Raw genomic sequence first — 16,577 nt, 5'->3', positions numbered from 1 at the left:
AAGCACCGAGCGATCCCGTCTGCCGAGGCAAGGAAGATTCAATCGATGGGGAAAAAAGGCAAATTGGAAAAAAATAAATGCTCCTGCTCTCCAGAAGGAAAACGTAGACGGAGTCGCCAAGCCCGGAGCCTGCGGCGGGCCGCCCGGCTCGAGTTCCTGGCAGGTGGGGAGCCGTCCGGCGCGCAGAGAGTTAAAGGCATCATCGCAGCCATTAGAGGGAAAAGTTGCGGCGCGGCGAGCCCGGTGAAGTCCTCCAGCCCGCCCCTCTTGCCCACTCCCCACTTCCCGAGCTGGCTCGGCGTTTAGGGAGGGCAGTGATCACGCAAGCCGGAGCAGCGGGCTGACGTTGGACGAGCTGCCAGGTAGCTGAGCAGGCAGCGAAGCCGCGGAGCCACTTCCCCGCGTTGCAAGCCCGAGTGTGGACTCGAAGCCTCTCCGAATCCGAGCCAGCTGGTTTTAACCTTCGCGAATTGCACTCCCCTCTCCCCAGAGCCAGTCCTCGCGGAGCGAGCAGCAGGATGTTTGCAGTGTCGCGCGCAGGGCTCTGAGACGGAGCCTCTGAGACGTTTGCATTCCTTTCTTTTGGGGCTTTTTGGCTGTTGGCTTTACTGATGTGACCCCCCTCCCCTTTTTGGAATGATGGGGATCTTTTTGGCATATGTTGGATTTGTTTTCTTTTCCGTTTTATATGTACAACAAGGGCTGTCTTCTCAAGGTAAGTCTGTGCTCCTTGGCAAATATTCATCTGCTTGCAGTGTCTGTGTGTGTGCGTGTGTGTGTGTGTGTGTGTGCGTTCTGTATATTCAAAGAACGGCCAAGCAGATGTAGTGAGAGTCCTAGCAAGTAACAGGGGAATAGTGTTCTGTTTGGCGTTTTTCCTTAAAGTTTATTAAATAGTAGGCAAGCTAGATTTGAGAGCAAATCTACTTGGTTCCTGACAATGAAGTGGGTTCCTGGGTAAGCGCAAACACAGGGGTGTGTGTGTGTGTGTGTGTGTATGTGCCTTCTGTATGTGTGCATACACTGGGTAACCACTCATGCATACATAATCATGGCAAACAGAGCTGGGGACGGGGGCTCTCCATCGCCAGTCCTCCTCAGTGTAGGCAGAATTGGTTTAGTTTCCTTTTTCTGGGTCCTTGCGACTTCGTTTGCATGTGTGTGTTTATCAAAGGACAGACTCCTCTGAGGACCCATAAAAAGGCACGACTTGCATTCCAAGCAGCAGCAGCGGCGGTGGCAGCCTGCTGAATCCAGTTGTTCGGGACTTCGCAGGCTGCAGTGATCGTTTCAGCACCATGAACAGATCACATCTCTACTGCCAAAAGACTGCATCACTTCTGCAAGCCGAAATGCCATAGTCCTCCTTCCAGCTTAAACAGAAAAGTCTTTTTCACATCAGAATGCCTTCTTTAACATCTGCTACTTCCTTTAAGTACAAATACAGTTCTACGCCAGTTGAGATCATTTTGATATTTCCTAAAATTTTGAAAAGACACACTGATAATGCCTCTCTTTAAAAAGTGGGGTTAAAGTGCATCCACCCTGAATCAGTCCTGCAGACCCTCAGTCCTCCTGTCCACGAGTGTGCGTTGTAACTGTGCACTTCCATCAGCCACAAATCTTTCCAAGATTACTTTTAGGGAAACATCAGCTCTTCACAAAGTATCCCTTGGACAAGAGAAGAACAACCACCCAGAGCATTCCATGTTAAAGAAATGCCTTTGAGAGTAAGGGAACATTTCATTTTTGTGAGTTTCACCTTAACTCTGAATTTGCAGACAGGCAGTGTCAAGACTGATAGTGAAAAGACTGAAGAAAACAAAAAAATCTCTGGTGACTTCAATACAGTCTTTACTCTGAACTAAAACCAGGTGTGTGATCCTCGTATGCCATGATGTATGCCAATTTACCATACAGCTTGACGAGAACACATATGAAGGTTAATCTAGAAAGAAAGAACTGTTCACAGCTTAGAAAGTGTGCAAATTGTTTCACTGCTGTGGCCTTAAAATCACAATGGCTAATGATTGTTTTGATAGATCATGCATGTGCATTTTGACAGGTAATCCTGATCCATTCTCTATGACTTGAAACAATGAGTTAGTCATAGATTGTCTAGAAACTTAGAGCAAGAAGCTCTCCCTATATATCAGCTTGGCGGATTTACCAAAGATGTAGCTCATTGAGTCCCTCTGTAAGTTTTGGGTAATGCTGCAATCTGACAAAAGGTATATGGATCTAACCATGGGCATCTTGGCTAACAGAGATGAGTTATTTGGCAAGCTTGTTAACCTTTCCATTATTCTGGACTTCATCAACAATAAAGTTATTTAAGCATGATACCAAAAATGAACAGGAATGAGGCAAAGGAAAGGGGGTTGGGGAACCAGGCAAAGTCCGAGAAGTCACAGAGGGGTTTTGTCGCCTTTTTTTTTTTTTTTTGTCCAAGAAAAATAGCGAGCTCTCAAAGAAGGAGACGCTGACAAGAGTGGTGTGGTATTCCAAAAGAATGCATTTCTGTTTTGCAGCAAAATTTACCGAGTTTCCGCGGAACGTGACTGCGACCGAGGGGCAGAATGTGGAGATGTCTTGCGCTTTCCAAAGTGGCTCTGCCTCGGTGTATCTGGAGATCCAGTGGTGGTTCCTGCGGGGGCCGGAGGACCTGGAGCCCGGGGCCGAGGTGGCTGGTGCGCAGGTAGCGGAGTCGCGTCGTCCGCAACGCCCCGTGCGTCTGTCCCACTCACTCCCTTAGTCTTCTAGGTGCACCCAGGGGTAGTGGACGTCCCTGGGGACCCGCCTGGCTCTCTTAGCCCTGACTGATGCCAGGGAGTGAGCCGGAATGTGTCCTGGTGACATTACGTTAAAACCATGGAGAAAGTCAGGGTGTGGAGTGTTTCCCGATTAAAACTGGGAATAACCTCCTCCTTTTAGTACAAGCTGTTGTCCAGCTGTCAGTAGGGGACTACTGTGTTGTTACATCCCAAGACACCCTCTGTCCTCCTTCCAGGACGGGGTCGGGAGGGATTTTTCTGTGTCTCCATCGCACACACACACACACACACACACGTCAGTTCTTCTCACCACTGAGGTTGGGAGAAAAGAGATTGGGGGTAGGGAAGAGAGAAGAGGGAAAAGGAGGGGTAAGGGGAGATGGGCGTTGGAGGGAGGGAAAGTGGGGAAGAAAGTGGGGGAGAGGGAGAGGAGGGGCGGCGGAGAGAGGCGGAGAGGTGCGAAGGTAGAGGCAATGGAGAGTGAGCTAAGAAGGGTACCGGGGGCTACTCTTGAACACACTAGAAAGGGAGGGCGGAGGGGAGGGGAGAAAGGGGAAGGGGAGGCGTGGAGAAAAGGAGTAGGGGCTGGGAAAGAGAAGCAGCGGGGAGAGGAGGAGGGAGCGGGTCGGAGCCGAGATCGGACAGTTCGGCAAAAGGCCCTGCGGACTTGTCCAAGCGAAACAAGGAAATCTGGAGAGACCCCAGGGAGGGGAGGCCGGCCGGGCAAAGACGCAGACTCCTGTCGGCGCAAACTTCCACTCGCGCCCGCGCCCCTCCGGGAGTCCGTCCAGCTCTCCCGGGCCCGGCGTGTCGGGGATCCGGATCCCAGCGCGCGCGACTCGGCAGCGCCCCCACGCGGTCCTGCCGCCCCGCGCTGCGCGGGCCTCAGCCGGGGACCTGTGGACCCGCGGGCCGGGGCTGCGTGCGTCCTGGTCGGTCTCCTTCCTAAATCACCCCGACCGAGACACCCTACTGCCCCGGACTGGGTCCCGCCGAGCCTCACCGAGCCTCACCGAGCCTCACCGACCCTCACCGAGCTGGCTCGGTGCGGCTGCGTTCCGGATCAGGATGGGGACCGTCGGGGTCCCGAGTCTGAGCATCGTCTCCTTCTCCCGCAGGTGGAGCTGGTGCCCGACCGAGACCCGGACAACGATGGGACCAAGATCAGTGTGAGTATCACAGCGACAGGCGACAGGGGACGCGCGCCTTTGTCAGCTGCCAGGCAGGCCCAAGCTGAAAATTGGGGAATTTGAGGTTTTTAAGAGCTTTTTAACTTACTGTCCCGGGAAAAGGCAATTTCACAAACGCAGGACAAGGTCCAGTTTTCTCTTTCTTACTTCACTGGGCACACAAAAATTGAAGCAGATTCAGAGTCGATACAATAAAATTATTTCAATATTGTAAATATTTAAACAATTACTAGAGAATTATTTGCCAGCCAAGAGTGTGACATTTTTTTCTTACTCTTCTTAGCACTCACATAACTGTAGGAGTATAAGACTGCAATATTAATATTCATTCAAAGCCATAAGAATAATTATCCTTTAAGAAGTAAAACACTAACTTATGAAAATCTTTTTAGGCGGGAAAAAATTACGTTGAAATTGTATTGAAAACAACTGAATTTTCAATGTGATTCATATGTGATTCATTCCTACTGACAATGCTCAAAAATCATATAAATATAAAACCGTAAGTCAATATAAATATAAAACATAATTGGAGGAGGTTGGCTATTGAAAATATAGAGATGTATTTTGACTTTTAATAATTCTATGTGAAATTAGAAATAAAAAGAAAATTGTATTTTTTTACTATACCACCAGTGAAACCTCCTAGAATCCCTTTATATTGATAGAACTGGTTAACTAATTCATAAATAGTAAGCAAGTTTTCATTAGGAATGAAATAGTTATATTAATTCAGAATATACATCTGCTTAGTACCTATGCTATAAATATATGTATAAATATATATTCCTATTATTTATTCATTTTAGGAATCTAAAAATCTAATGACCTTCATTAAAAACGAAAATTTATTCTGGAGCTGTTACAACAGTGAAAAAGTGGTATATGATTAGAGTTACATAACAACTAAAAGTATGAATATATATTGTATTAACAGAACCAAATTCTGATATAAATGTATAAATATCAAACAAAAGTAAGACATAAAACAAAAACTACAATTTATATTTATAAACTCACTGACTTTTTAGAATATTTCAATTCAATTATTATGATATTACAGAAATTATTGTTTTCATACAGTGCTAGAAAGGCTTTACTGTTAAAATCAATTATTGACAATACTGATCTTAAATATTTTGTTTTTATAGATATATAGGGGTGAGGTTTTCTACTTACTACTCATGCTTCACCCTTTAGCCATGACTGTATCCTCCAAAGACCAATAAGGAAGCCTCATACATCCTGAACTAGGAAGCCATACGGTTAAGATAACGTGATCATGTACATAGCTACTAACAGTATTCTCTTTATAAAAGATCATAAAGTCTAGTGAATCAGCAAAAGTTCTAGTTACAGATGGAGACAGAAAGAAGTTTAATAGGGTGACCTTGGTCATGTGTCTTAAACCAACAGTTGTTGACTTAGAATTCTCAGGAATGCTTTGATCAAATATTGATATGAGCTTTGCCTCCTTAAGAGGCAAACTTAATGTTTCCACATTAATCCAAATGAGGTCATTTTCTTTTATTAGTAGTAGTAGTTTAGAGAGGGGGAGAGAGAGGGAGGGAGAGGGGCAGAGGGAGAGAGAATATTAAGCAGGCCCTAATGGCCCATTGCAGAGCCCAGTGTAGAACTCGATTTCATGACACACGAGATCATGACCTGAGCTGAAATCAAGAGTCGGAGCTTATCTGACTGAGCCACCTAGACACTCCTAAATGAAACCATTTTCTAACAGCTCCCTAGATGGTTCTAATGTACAATTAATGCTGAGAATCCAGGACCCAAATCCCCAAGCCTCAGTTTACTCTACTGTAAAATAATGATCATACAACTACTCCAACTATCTCAGACTTTATTAGGAAACTCAACTGAGACTATATTTGAAACTATTAATCCCCATTATTTTCAGAGTATGGGTATATTAATATGTAATTTCACATACAAATAAATATAGGCTATGGTTATGGTTCAAATATTGATAAATATTTGTATATACAACTCTGTATGTAAAAAACAGATGACCAATTCCCAAGTTTTCTTAATTACTTATGGTCATTTGAAAGTGTATGTCTTCTTCACTTCATTTCTCTGTCTTTCAAAATCATGCACATCCTTGAATCCTAAGAGTCTTTTGAAATCCATCATCCTGTCAATCATGGATAATATATGATGTATGTCAAATTTAACTGTTCTGGTAAAGATGCTTATGGATATATATGTGTATATGTATATTACACATAATACAAACATATATAATCTTTTAATATTTATATATAATTTTACTATTAATCTGGCATCAAAATTATTAAAAGAAAAGAGAGCCAACTTTAATTTCGAAAATCAGACCAGTGTCTGATTGATGGCACCTCCAGGTCCAGTGGCATAAAGACCCTGCCATGGCAGAGGGTGCATACTCTGACCATAAGACTCCAGGTGATCTTATTCTGTACCTTAAGCCATGCCACCCCATGATTGTTGGTAAGACTGTACCAACATTTGAGTAGAATATTTAATATTCAAAGTTATTTTGTCAGTACCTTTAGTAAGGCATCCCGTGTGGGGATCAAAACACATTCTTGAACTCTGTTGTGACCAACCAAATAATTGTGTGATCTCTCAGAATTCGTTGTTGCCTGCAGTGAAGGAAAGAGGCTTTATAAATGAAATCATTTACCATATTCTGTTTGTGCTTCATGTGACGGAGCTCTCCAGGCAGAGGTCAATCTCGTGGTTGGAAAATGGCAGGACCGCCTCTGGAACCTGGGAAACGGGGACCACGTGGCCAATAGAATCTGGCGCTGACTGGATTGAACTAATTATTCCATGATTTTGTGAAGCCGGTTGTTAGTGCAATGGGATAAATATGACTTTCGGATTTGACTGTTGAGAAAATAAATAGCTCTCTGACTGTGGCTTTGAGGCTGTTAAGACCCTTTAATTTTCCAACATTAGCAAGCTCGGGAGCAAGTATGGGAACAAAATCATTTGATGTAGCGCTTTATTTTTTTTCCCCACCTGCAATTTTTCAGACAGTGAAAGTCCAAGGCAATGACATCTCTCACAAGCTTCAGATTTCCAAAGTGAGGAAAAAGGATGAAGGTTTATATGAATGCAGGGTGACAGATGCCAATTATGGAGAGCTACAGGAACACAAAGCCCAGGCCTACCTGAAAGTCAATGCCAACAGCCACGCCAGGAGGATGCAGGCCTTCGAAGCCTCGCCCATGTGGCTGCAAGACATGAAGCCTCGCAAGAACGTCTCCGCGGCCATTCCCAGCAGCATCCACAGCTCGGCCAACCAGCGAATGCACTCCACCTCCAGCCCTCAAGCGGTAGCCAAAATCCCCAAACAAAGTCCACAATCAGGTATGGAAACCCATTTTGAGCCTTTCATTTTACCACTCACAAGCCTTCCCACAGGAAGATTGGTCAAGTAGAGTAGACAAATGTATTATGTGCGATGGTTTTAAAAATTGGAGACCTAGTTCAGTTGAAATAACGAGGGGATGAGACACGGGAAGCTTAAGGCTTGCCTTCACAGAGGATGTGAGTTGCCCTGTTAGTCGCTGACAGTGCTTCATGTCCAGGGGACCTGAGAGCTGGACTTTCTTTTTTTTTTTCCCTTCTGTATTTACTCATTATAAGGTCAGTAAATCATGTAATGTTGGTTGCATTATAAATACTGGTTCATTTTCTCTACAGATTTATGTATTGATAATGGCCCAAATTAAGAGACTTTCACTTAATCAAAATGTAAATGAAAGAGACAACACATTTTCAGCAGCCCATGGCTTTAAGGCAAGATTGTTCTCCAAGGGCTTTTGATTTTGAAGGGGAAACTTCAGCTGCCTCTGATGAAAGTGATGATGATAATGGGAGGAAGTGAGGAGGGATGAAAGGCAGTAAGTGGTGCGGAGATAAGGCAGCTCCCGTAAATGTGCCTTCGATGCCAATTTAGAAGCTTAGTCACACATTTCCAAAGTCAGCTGTGCAAGTTAAAGCTGTTCTGAATGGCATTAATTTATGCAATCACTCAGCCAATGGAAACTCATTGAAGGTCTAACCTTGATGTGGGATAAAGTCTTCTTGGAATGAGCAGTACCCTGCCCGACCCTGTGACTGTTCTGTATTTTGTTCAAACACTTGACGTAATATTACAGGATGAAGGGAGCATAAAAATATTTAATTTATCATTCTTTCAGTTTTTCCCCTTACAATTTATCATTGAAGAATTATTGATACTACTGTTGGTAACAGAAAATTACATTGCTAATGTTCAATGTCACTTTAGTCATTAAATACAAAAACCTGGTCATTTCATTAGGATGATCTCAAATACATATATAATATATATAAAATATTTGTTTGTGAACAGCACTTTTGAAATAATATGTGCCAACCTAGGTTTCCTACTCATGCATCACGTGCTAATGGATATGATTTGGAGACAGCTTGACTAAGGGTCCCTGGGAGTTTGCATGCCTTTAAATGTAGGTGAGCAGGCATCCCAGCATCCCTTGGTCATGGCAGTTTCTGCCAATCTGATAAATAAGTAGCTTAGTCTCTTAGCCTCCCTAAGGTTCAATTTGTGTGGCTTTGTTTCATTTTCCTCTTTATCATCATTTTTGTTTTTCAAGCTAAAAAACAAAACCATAGCTAGAATGTATATGTACATAGATACTATATGCATGTATGTCTACATAGACATATACAGCACACAGAACTATATTTATATATGCACCTAATGATTAGAATTTTTGTAGTCATGTTTGATAAAGATTCAGTGTTTTTGGAGACATTGTCCCCCTCTTCCTCATGCAAAAACAACAAAGAAAAAGAAGCCAGATGCTATATGCAAAATTACAAATTAGCTTCAGCAGACAGTTTAGGATCTTCTTGGTGAGAACTCCTAATCATGAAAGTTAAATTATTAACATACCAAGAATATCCAAACCAGATATCAAAAATCTGTTTCATTGAATAAAATCAAGTGGATTGCCCATTCCAGTAAAGGGTTCTAAGCATGGAATGAAATGTCCTATTTCTACATTATTTACTTTTGGATGAAATAATGTATGCTAAAAATAGCTATTTTAACATATTTTTCTTGGTGTTGTGATGGGAGCTAAATGGTACAGCTCTTGATATCCTCTAGCAATCTTCAAATAGAAATCACTGCTTTTCTTCCAATATGCCATAAGCCTTCCCTGTTGGTTTCTCTAGAGCAAGATGGAAGAAGGGGTGCTGACTTCATGAAAATGTATATGCATCCAAAGCTATCTGCTTACAGCAAAGATCAATATGAAATAAATCAAAATCTTTAACCTCTATTTTTTTCTACCAATGAATACTGAAAGATATTTTCAATACATTTAGTAATGCTTTTTGACTTTTAGTTTAGAAGCTGAGGCTCCTCAGCCACCCATCCTATCCATGTGTAAGTTTCTGTGCTTGCACAATTATTGTATAAAATACAGTCTCTGGGGTGGATATGTATAGGATAGATTCACTGTAATACCTGCATCCTGGTTTATAATTTTGCTTTATGATATTTCAGGCTATACCCAAATAAAGCTGGTTTTAATACTCATGCTTCATTTAGTCACTCTCCATCCTTTTGAGAGCTTCTATGCCAGGCACAATGACACAAAAATGGGAGACATACTTCCGCTCTTCCAAGAGTGTCTATTTTTATTTGTGAACAAACAAAATATTTGTAAATTCCATTGGTCGTGCATCTTTTTTTTTTCTCATATTCTAGTAAAGGCAAGACATGATGAAGACATAAAAATTAAAATCTTACTTTTATAGGCCAAGAGTGGTAGTAGTCTTTTTTTTTTTTTTTAAGATATTTATTTGTTTAACAGACAGAGATCAAAAGTAGGCAGAGGTAAGCAGGCTCCCCACTGAGCAGAAAGCCCCATGCGGGGCTAAATCCCAGGACCCCAGGATCATGACCTGAGCTGAAGGCAGAGGCTTAACCCACTGAGCCATCCAGGCGCCCCTGGTAGTAGCCTTCTGTCTGTTTTCACTTGCTGCAAGGAGGAATGCTTCATTCCTGGTACATGTGTTACAAAAGGCTGGTTTATCTGGCCTTTTATCTTTGTCATAGTCTTAGACTTAGTCCATTAAATTCTTTAGGCTGAATTGCTCAATTCTTAATTCACAGTATTTTTCTCTCCAAGAATTTCTGTCTCTATGCAGGAAAAGTATTAGCTGAAAGTAATTCGGTATATATATATATATATATATATATATATATATATATATATATATATATATATATGACGTCCAAATGGTCATATAATTAACCGGTTTTCCTAAAGCAGAAATTTACACCAAAAAAAAAAAAAAAAAAAAGAGATGGGAAAAGAATATTTCCATCTATATACCACGAGATAAAGAAAAGATTTAATTATCATTTAATATAGCTAGTCCCATATATTTTCCAGTATTTTTGCAAAAGTTAGTGAGCATGTGACTGTACCTTCCTGCTTTAAACTGTTAACTTCTGTAACATCTCTTTTTAAATTCATTTGATACTCCACAGTTAAAACCAAAACAATGAGGAAAAATGATAAACAAAACTTGGCTTTTGCACCCCTTGATTTCTCATCTCCAGTGCTTTTGAACGCTCTCTAGTTTCGTGCACGCGTAACTAACAGGAGAAGAAAAGTCCTGTAGATGTTCGGAGGAGGAGGACGCCGTGATCCTAGCGGGAGCGGTTCCGTTCCTCCTTCACAGGGAACACGCACATGTACTTGAGCCTCTCCCCTCCCCATACTAGAGCATCCTCTCCTCGTGTCTTCCTGTCTCATCCTCCTTTCAGAAGCCGGAGGTGCCCTCTATAAGCACCCCCTCCCGTCTTCCCGGTGTTCCTGTTTCCCTGCCGCTGACTCCTCCCCAAACCCTGGAAAACCTGCAAACCAGACTGCGTCCCGCGCCCACGTGCTTCCCCCAGCCGCACCCCCAGTCCGGCAGGGGGCGCCACCGCCCACTCCCACTCCCAGCACCGCCTTCCCTCGCGTCTGGTCTGCGCGGTTGCTGGGAGCGCCCGTCCTCCTGCGTCCCCTTGATGGGCTGTTAGAGCTCGATCTCTCTGTGGACTGCCTCCCCGCCCAAGCCTCTCTTAAATGGAGTCCTGTTGCATTCTCAACTCCCTGCTCCAATCATCCACTTTTGAAGATTTCCACTGCTAACTTCCCCCACGAAGTCCCTCCACTCACGTTTCCAATTCTGATTTCTCTCCGGAGAGCCAGGCCAGGGTTCACTACGGTCCCCCAAGACAGCTCCGCACATGCCCTCTATACAGGCGCTGGGGCAGGCAGGGATGGCTGCACCCATTGGGTGTGACACTGTCCCCCTCTGTCCCCGCACCCTGGGCCGCTCCCTGGCCGCTTTGACGGTGGGGTATGAAGTAATGTTGTGCAAGTAACGCAATGCCAAGTCCGCACTTAGCCTTTCCAAGGCGGGCAGCATCTGCTGTGACCTCTTGGAAACCAGGCACCAGGTGCAGCCACCCTGAAACCTCTTACAGAGAAAAGCCCGAGCCCCGCCCAGGCTTGAACTTCAGCCCTGCTGCTCTGTCAACCAGACTGCTCAGCCGAGGCCAGCTGATACCGACTCCGGAGAGATTTAAATATATATATATATATATATATATATATATATATATATATATATATACACACACACACACACACACACACACACATATAGTTTGAGGGTACAAGGTTTTAGGGGGATCTAGGTTAGTGCCCTGAACACAAATACACAAAACTGAGTGTTTCTTAGCTTCCTCACCAAAAAGAAACGTTCTTCCTCTGGTGCTCCCCAATTCTCTTAATCATCACATGCAAACAGATCTCGTGAAAACCTTGAAAACATTATTATTTCCTCTTCCTGTGGTGACCACAATGAATTAGACCCTCTGTCCCGCTTTCCTCATCTCTTGCAACAGCTCCTGATGCTGCTTGTTTAAGTTCTAATGCACCAAACAGATCACAACAGAGCAAGCATGAAATAATTACTCTTCTCAAACCGTCACAAACTTTCCTGGTCTAATTTCCAGCCTCGTTTCTCCGGAGTTCCCAATCCTCACGCCCATAATCTTAATTAGTATTTCCTCAAGTTTTCTGGATACTGTTTTACCTCTGCGACTTTGCAAATGTGTTTTCTCTGCCTGGGTCTTTCCCTCTTAATTGAGCTCCCATCAAATGCAAATGATTTTATAGACCTTCCTCGAATCCTCTTAGAATTGGTTGTTTCTTCCTCTAGGGCTTGGCAGCAACTTGTTTAACTTTCCTTTGAAGCCATTGGTGTGCCTTGTAGTGTAGGAAGTTTTCCTGGGGGCTTTCCTCCTTCCCGGGCTGGATTCCACCCTAAATCCCGGGAAGCCCCCTCTCGGGCTGTTGGGGTAGTTGGTCACCCAAGGATGACTTCAAGGCTACAGACACTACAATTTGCATTTGTATTCCTCCAGGTTCCTAGAACAAGTGAGGTTCATGCTTTTTGTTTTGTTTTGTTTTTTAAGATTTTATTTATTTATGTGACAGAGTATACAAGCGGAAGGTAGCAGCAGGGAGAGGGAGAAGCAGGCTCCTGCTGGGCAGAGAGACCTATGGGGGGCTCAATCCCAAGATACTGGGATCATGACCTGAGCCAAAAGCAGATGATTAACCCATTGAGCCACCCAGGGCCACGCAGGTTCCCCATGTGGAGTTCATGTTTGCAGGAGAAAAGGCAAACGACAGGGACAGTAAATCTTTGTTTTTATATTTTTATCCTTATAATTATATTTGCATAAATACTACCACTATTCCAAAACTCACAGAGACTCTGAACACTGTTTCTCAAAGTGTCCTGCAGACAACTTAAGCCAGACTCACCAGGGAGCTTGTTAAAAATTCATATTCTAAGACTCCACCTAGCACCTCTTAAATGAAAGTCCCCGAATCTAGAACCGGAAATGACATTTTTATGTGCAGGAATTTATGAAAATCATTAGCTCTAAAAAGTTCTTATGGAGAAGGAAAAAATTTGTGTCATTTATTATGAGATACGCAGGCATGCGTATGATGCTGCAAAACACTTTTTTATAGAAACTGGTCTTTTGCCATTATTTATTTTCTGGTATTGAGGTGGACTTTTGTGAATTTGTTCTCTTCCCTCCTGTGATCAACAGCCGGCCCTTGTAAGAAAATCGGCTGTGGCTGAGGGGTTGTTATGTTTCTATGTGTAGAGTCTCTAGTCACTCAGCAGGGATGCTGGTTCACTGAACTCCAAAATATGATTATTGTGTTTTCACCATGAGGTGAACCTGAACATTGAGAGGCAGCTGTTGCCACAGCCGCTAGAAAGGAGGCACTCCCCAAGTTCCTCTGAGGTTGGTCAACATGGCTGCTTTCCAAAAGTGACCAGATTTAGCCAGCATGGTCTGGAAACAGAATTCAAAGCTGGCAGGCGCAGGGTGGGGAGTCCGATGAAGGGCGGAGGGTCTTGCAGGAGGCTGTTTTCCTCATTTAAAATATGAGGAAAGGGTGAGTTACATTTAGGTAGAGAGCCAATAATATAATTTAGACCTCAATGTTGATTTTGGTTTAAATGATCCAACTTGGCTGCTTACACAGGTTAAATTAATTTGATCACTGTAATTCTATCAGTTAAATGGATGCTATGTAAATCAAGCATCTATGAATAAGATGAAAAATAGATTGGAGGCAGTGCTTTAGATAATACAGTCCACGGGATCTGCTAGAGCTGTGTTTGAACCAGAATTACGTAGATTAAAAGTCCACACTGGCTAAATTCGCTCACAAACCATACTTAGCTCGCTGAAATTGAGTAACTAGCTGAATCCATAAAACCTAGGCCCAGCTATATGTTGGAAGGGCTTTTCGGTGCACCCCTGGCCACATTAGGGTGCATTTGTGGTCGTCAGGAGCTTTGTAATTGAAGAGACATAAAGCATTGCCAGAGTTGTAAGCTCTTGTCTCTGATGATTCCTTGAGATTTCAGAAAGCTGCTAGGGGAGCCGCTATCTGCATAGACAACCAAAGGTTTGAGAAGTTGCTGGAAGACTAGCTTCTGTTGGTCAAAATAATACATGTCCTAGAAGAGAGAAGAGTCCCTTCTCCTAAACACCGCTGCCCCTGTAGCCTACCACAGGTGCATTCATTTCAGCCTTGGAGGGCCCTAGACACAGCAACTGAGGAGGAAGGCCCCTCCCAAGTTATCTCCGTCACTCTCGCGGCGGGCCATGTCTCCCTTTCCTCATGTGTTAAGTGGGAACTACGGTATAAACCTCACCAAGTTTGAGAATTAAATGAAACCATGTACAGAGAGCTCAACATTGATCAAGCCTTCAATAAATGATAACTGGCTGCTATATTAATATTGCTGCATATGCTTTTTTATTATTCTGATTATTATTAGGAGCAATGAGGTGCTGAGAGTAAGTGGTCTATATCACCTAGCTCTGCGGTGGTGAGTATTTTCCTCACTGGGTGTGTGTAGGTGAGGGGTTGAAGAAGGTAGACTGAGTCTTCTTTATTCCTGGCTTATGTTTTATCATGTATAATTTCAGAACTTTCTTTTTTACTTCTGTCACAATGCCATTAATTGAGGATAAATTCTCCCCCATATAACCATACTGAATATATTAGCCACCAGCTGTCTTGCCCAAGGTTGTACTAGATCCTTACTGTAAAGTGTAATAAAATTCCAAAGGATTGTTAAGAATTTGAACTGTTTGGCCTGAATAAACAGCCCATATTTGGAAATCACAATTATGCTCACTGGCTAAACTTAATTAAATTCAAGCTTTCCAAAAAGACCCTCAGAACTTTTACAGTCATAAAATGACCATAGATACATCTGAAAACATAAGCAAGTGAAAACAGTTAAAAGCCTTAAAAAGAAAAAAACAAAATGGATTTAAAACCCAATAAGCCCCAGCTTGTTTGCTGAGTGACCTGTGTACAAAATATCTCTGAACCTTAAGAGCCTAATTTATAAAACAGATCTTAACACATATGGCCTAAGGGCCATTTCCAGCATTAAGAGACATGATATATTTTAAATATCTATCAGAGGTAACCTGGCAAAGAGTTAGTTCAGCAATGGTTGGTTCCTTCCTCTTTACCTACAGGATTTTAAAGTATATTATTAAATAGCTATGATTTAAAAGGGTAATAAAGGAACACAAATATGGATAGAGGTGAAAGAAAATAAACCTGGAAATCTCTCAAATTATGTAAAATAATATGATATCTGATAAGCTAAAAAAAATAAGAATAAGGAAGGATTTAATTAATAAATGACAAGAAGAAATATTCTAATGTATGATATGTATACAAATGAACTCAAATTAATTAAAGAGCTAGGCAGAAAAGAAAAATCAGAGAAAGATTAGCATAAAATCAGGGGCCCTGAGGCTTTGAAGATTTAGAGTTACAAAATATACAAGTAAAAAGAACATTTTACTATAAGTAATTTAAAACATTTGTTTACCTAAATCATATTTAAGTGAAAAGTGATACAGCAGACAAGGAAATATGTGTGTCTAATACGTGGGAAAAGAAGAAAATAATCTTAGTTTTACATATGCTATGATTATGTAATCCATTCCAATGACTTAGAGCTGCCATAATAAACTTAAATCAATTCTCTATTTGATAGCAAAACTGAAGTAGAAAATATTTGGGGCTTAATATATAACTTTTAATAGTAACAACAAGAACAAAAAGTATAAAATATCTAGTTTTTTAAAAAATAATCACAAGCAGTCTAAATAAATATGAAGATATTAGAACACTTTGTTCAAAGGGTTTAGGTTTGAATAAATGAATGAATATGGATGTTTTGGGATGGACAATTCCAATTTTAAATGTGTCAGGTTTTTCAAAAATATTTATAGATTTGATACAGTCACAGTCAAAACCCTAGTCTTTTTGTTAAAACTTGAGACATATAATCTTGGCAAAGGTTTATAGAATCAACGTGTATCATCAAGGTTAGAGACTCGGGCATTTTGCTATATGCTTACTTGCACGGTGAATTGGTACTTTCCTTCTGGAGGAACATTTATCTGGAAAGATCAGACACAGGGCTTTAGACTGTGTGTGACCCACACATATCTGAGGTGATGTTCCTGGGAGGAAATTCCAAAAAGATTAGTAGTGAAGCAAGCCCAGGCGCATGAGTGGAAATGCTCTTCCACAGAGGCCTTCCCGAAACAGCAAATAGACAAATGACAAAAAGTAAGGGACCTACCTAATGAATATGTTAAAAAAAATTTTAAGTTTTTTTTTTTTTTCTGACAGAGAGAGAAACAGCAAGAGCAGGAACACAACCAAGGGGAGTGGAAGAGAGAGAAGTAGGCTCCCCACTGAGCAGGGACCCCCATGTGGGGCTCAATCCCAGAACCCAGAACCAAAGGTAGATGCTTAAGGACAGAGCCACCCAGGTGCCCCAGTATGTTAAAATATTAAAATCATGTAGTGAATATTATGCAGGTTCTAAAATCAAGTTTTAATGAAATTAGGTAAGATTCAATACAGAATACGTGAAAAATAGAGGATACAAAACATTAAAGTAAAAAATATAG

At 42.0% G+C, this 16,577-nt stretch overlaps 1 protein-coding gene across 3 annotated transcripts in view; it reads left to right on the top strand.

Moving 5' to 3' along the window:
- Positions 1–316: 316 nt before the first annotated feature.
- VSTM2A (V-set and transmembrane domain containing 2A) overlaps positions 317–16,577 on the top strand; it is a 28,206-nt gene continuing 11,945 nt past the window's right edge. The window contains exons 1-4 of one of the 3 annotated variants that reach the window (XM_044245683.1): positions 317–715; positions 2,532–2,698; positions 3,893–3,943; positions 7,000–7,336. In XM_044245683.1, the coding sequence (XP_044101618.1) occupies positions 637–715; positions 2,532–2,698; positions 3,893–3,943; positions 7,000–7,336 (634 nt within the window). In that variant the 5' untranslated portion in view covers positions 317–636. The remainder of the gene's footprint in view (positions 716–2,531; positions 2,699–3,892; positions 3,944–6,999; positions 7,337–16,577) is intronic. The other 2 variants (XM_044245684.1, XM_044245682.1) reach the window with 2 other exon arrangements.

Source organism: Neovison vison, chromosome 4 (genome assembly GCF_020171115.1).
Source record: "Neovison vison isolate M4711 chromosome 4, ASM_NN_V1, whole genome shotgun sequence".
Classification (NCBI taxonomy): Eukaryota; Metazoa; Chordata; class Mammalia; order Carnivora; family Mustelidae; genus Neogale; species Neogale vison.
The sequence above is the reverse complement of the archived record's forward strand: the minus strand, read 5'-3'. Positions and strand labels throughout refer to the sequence as shown.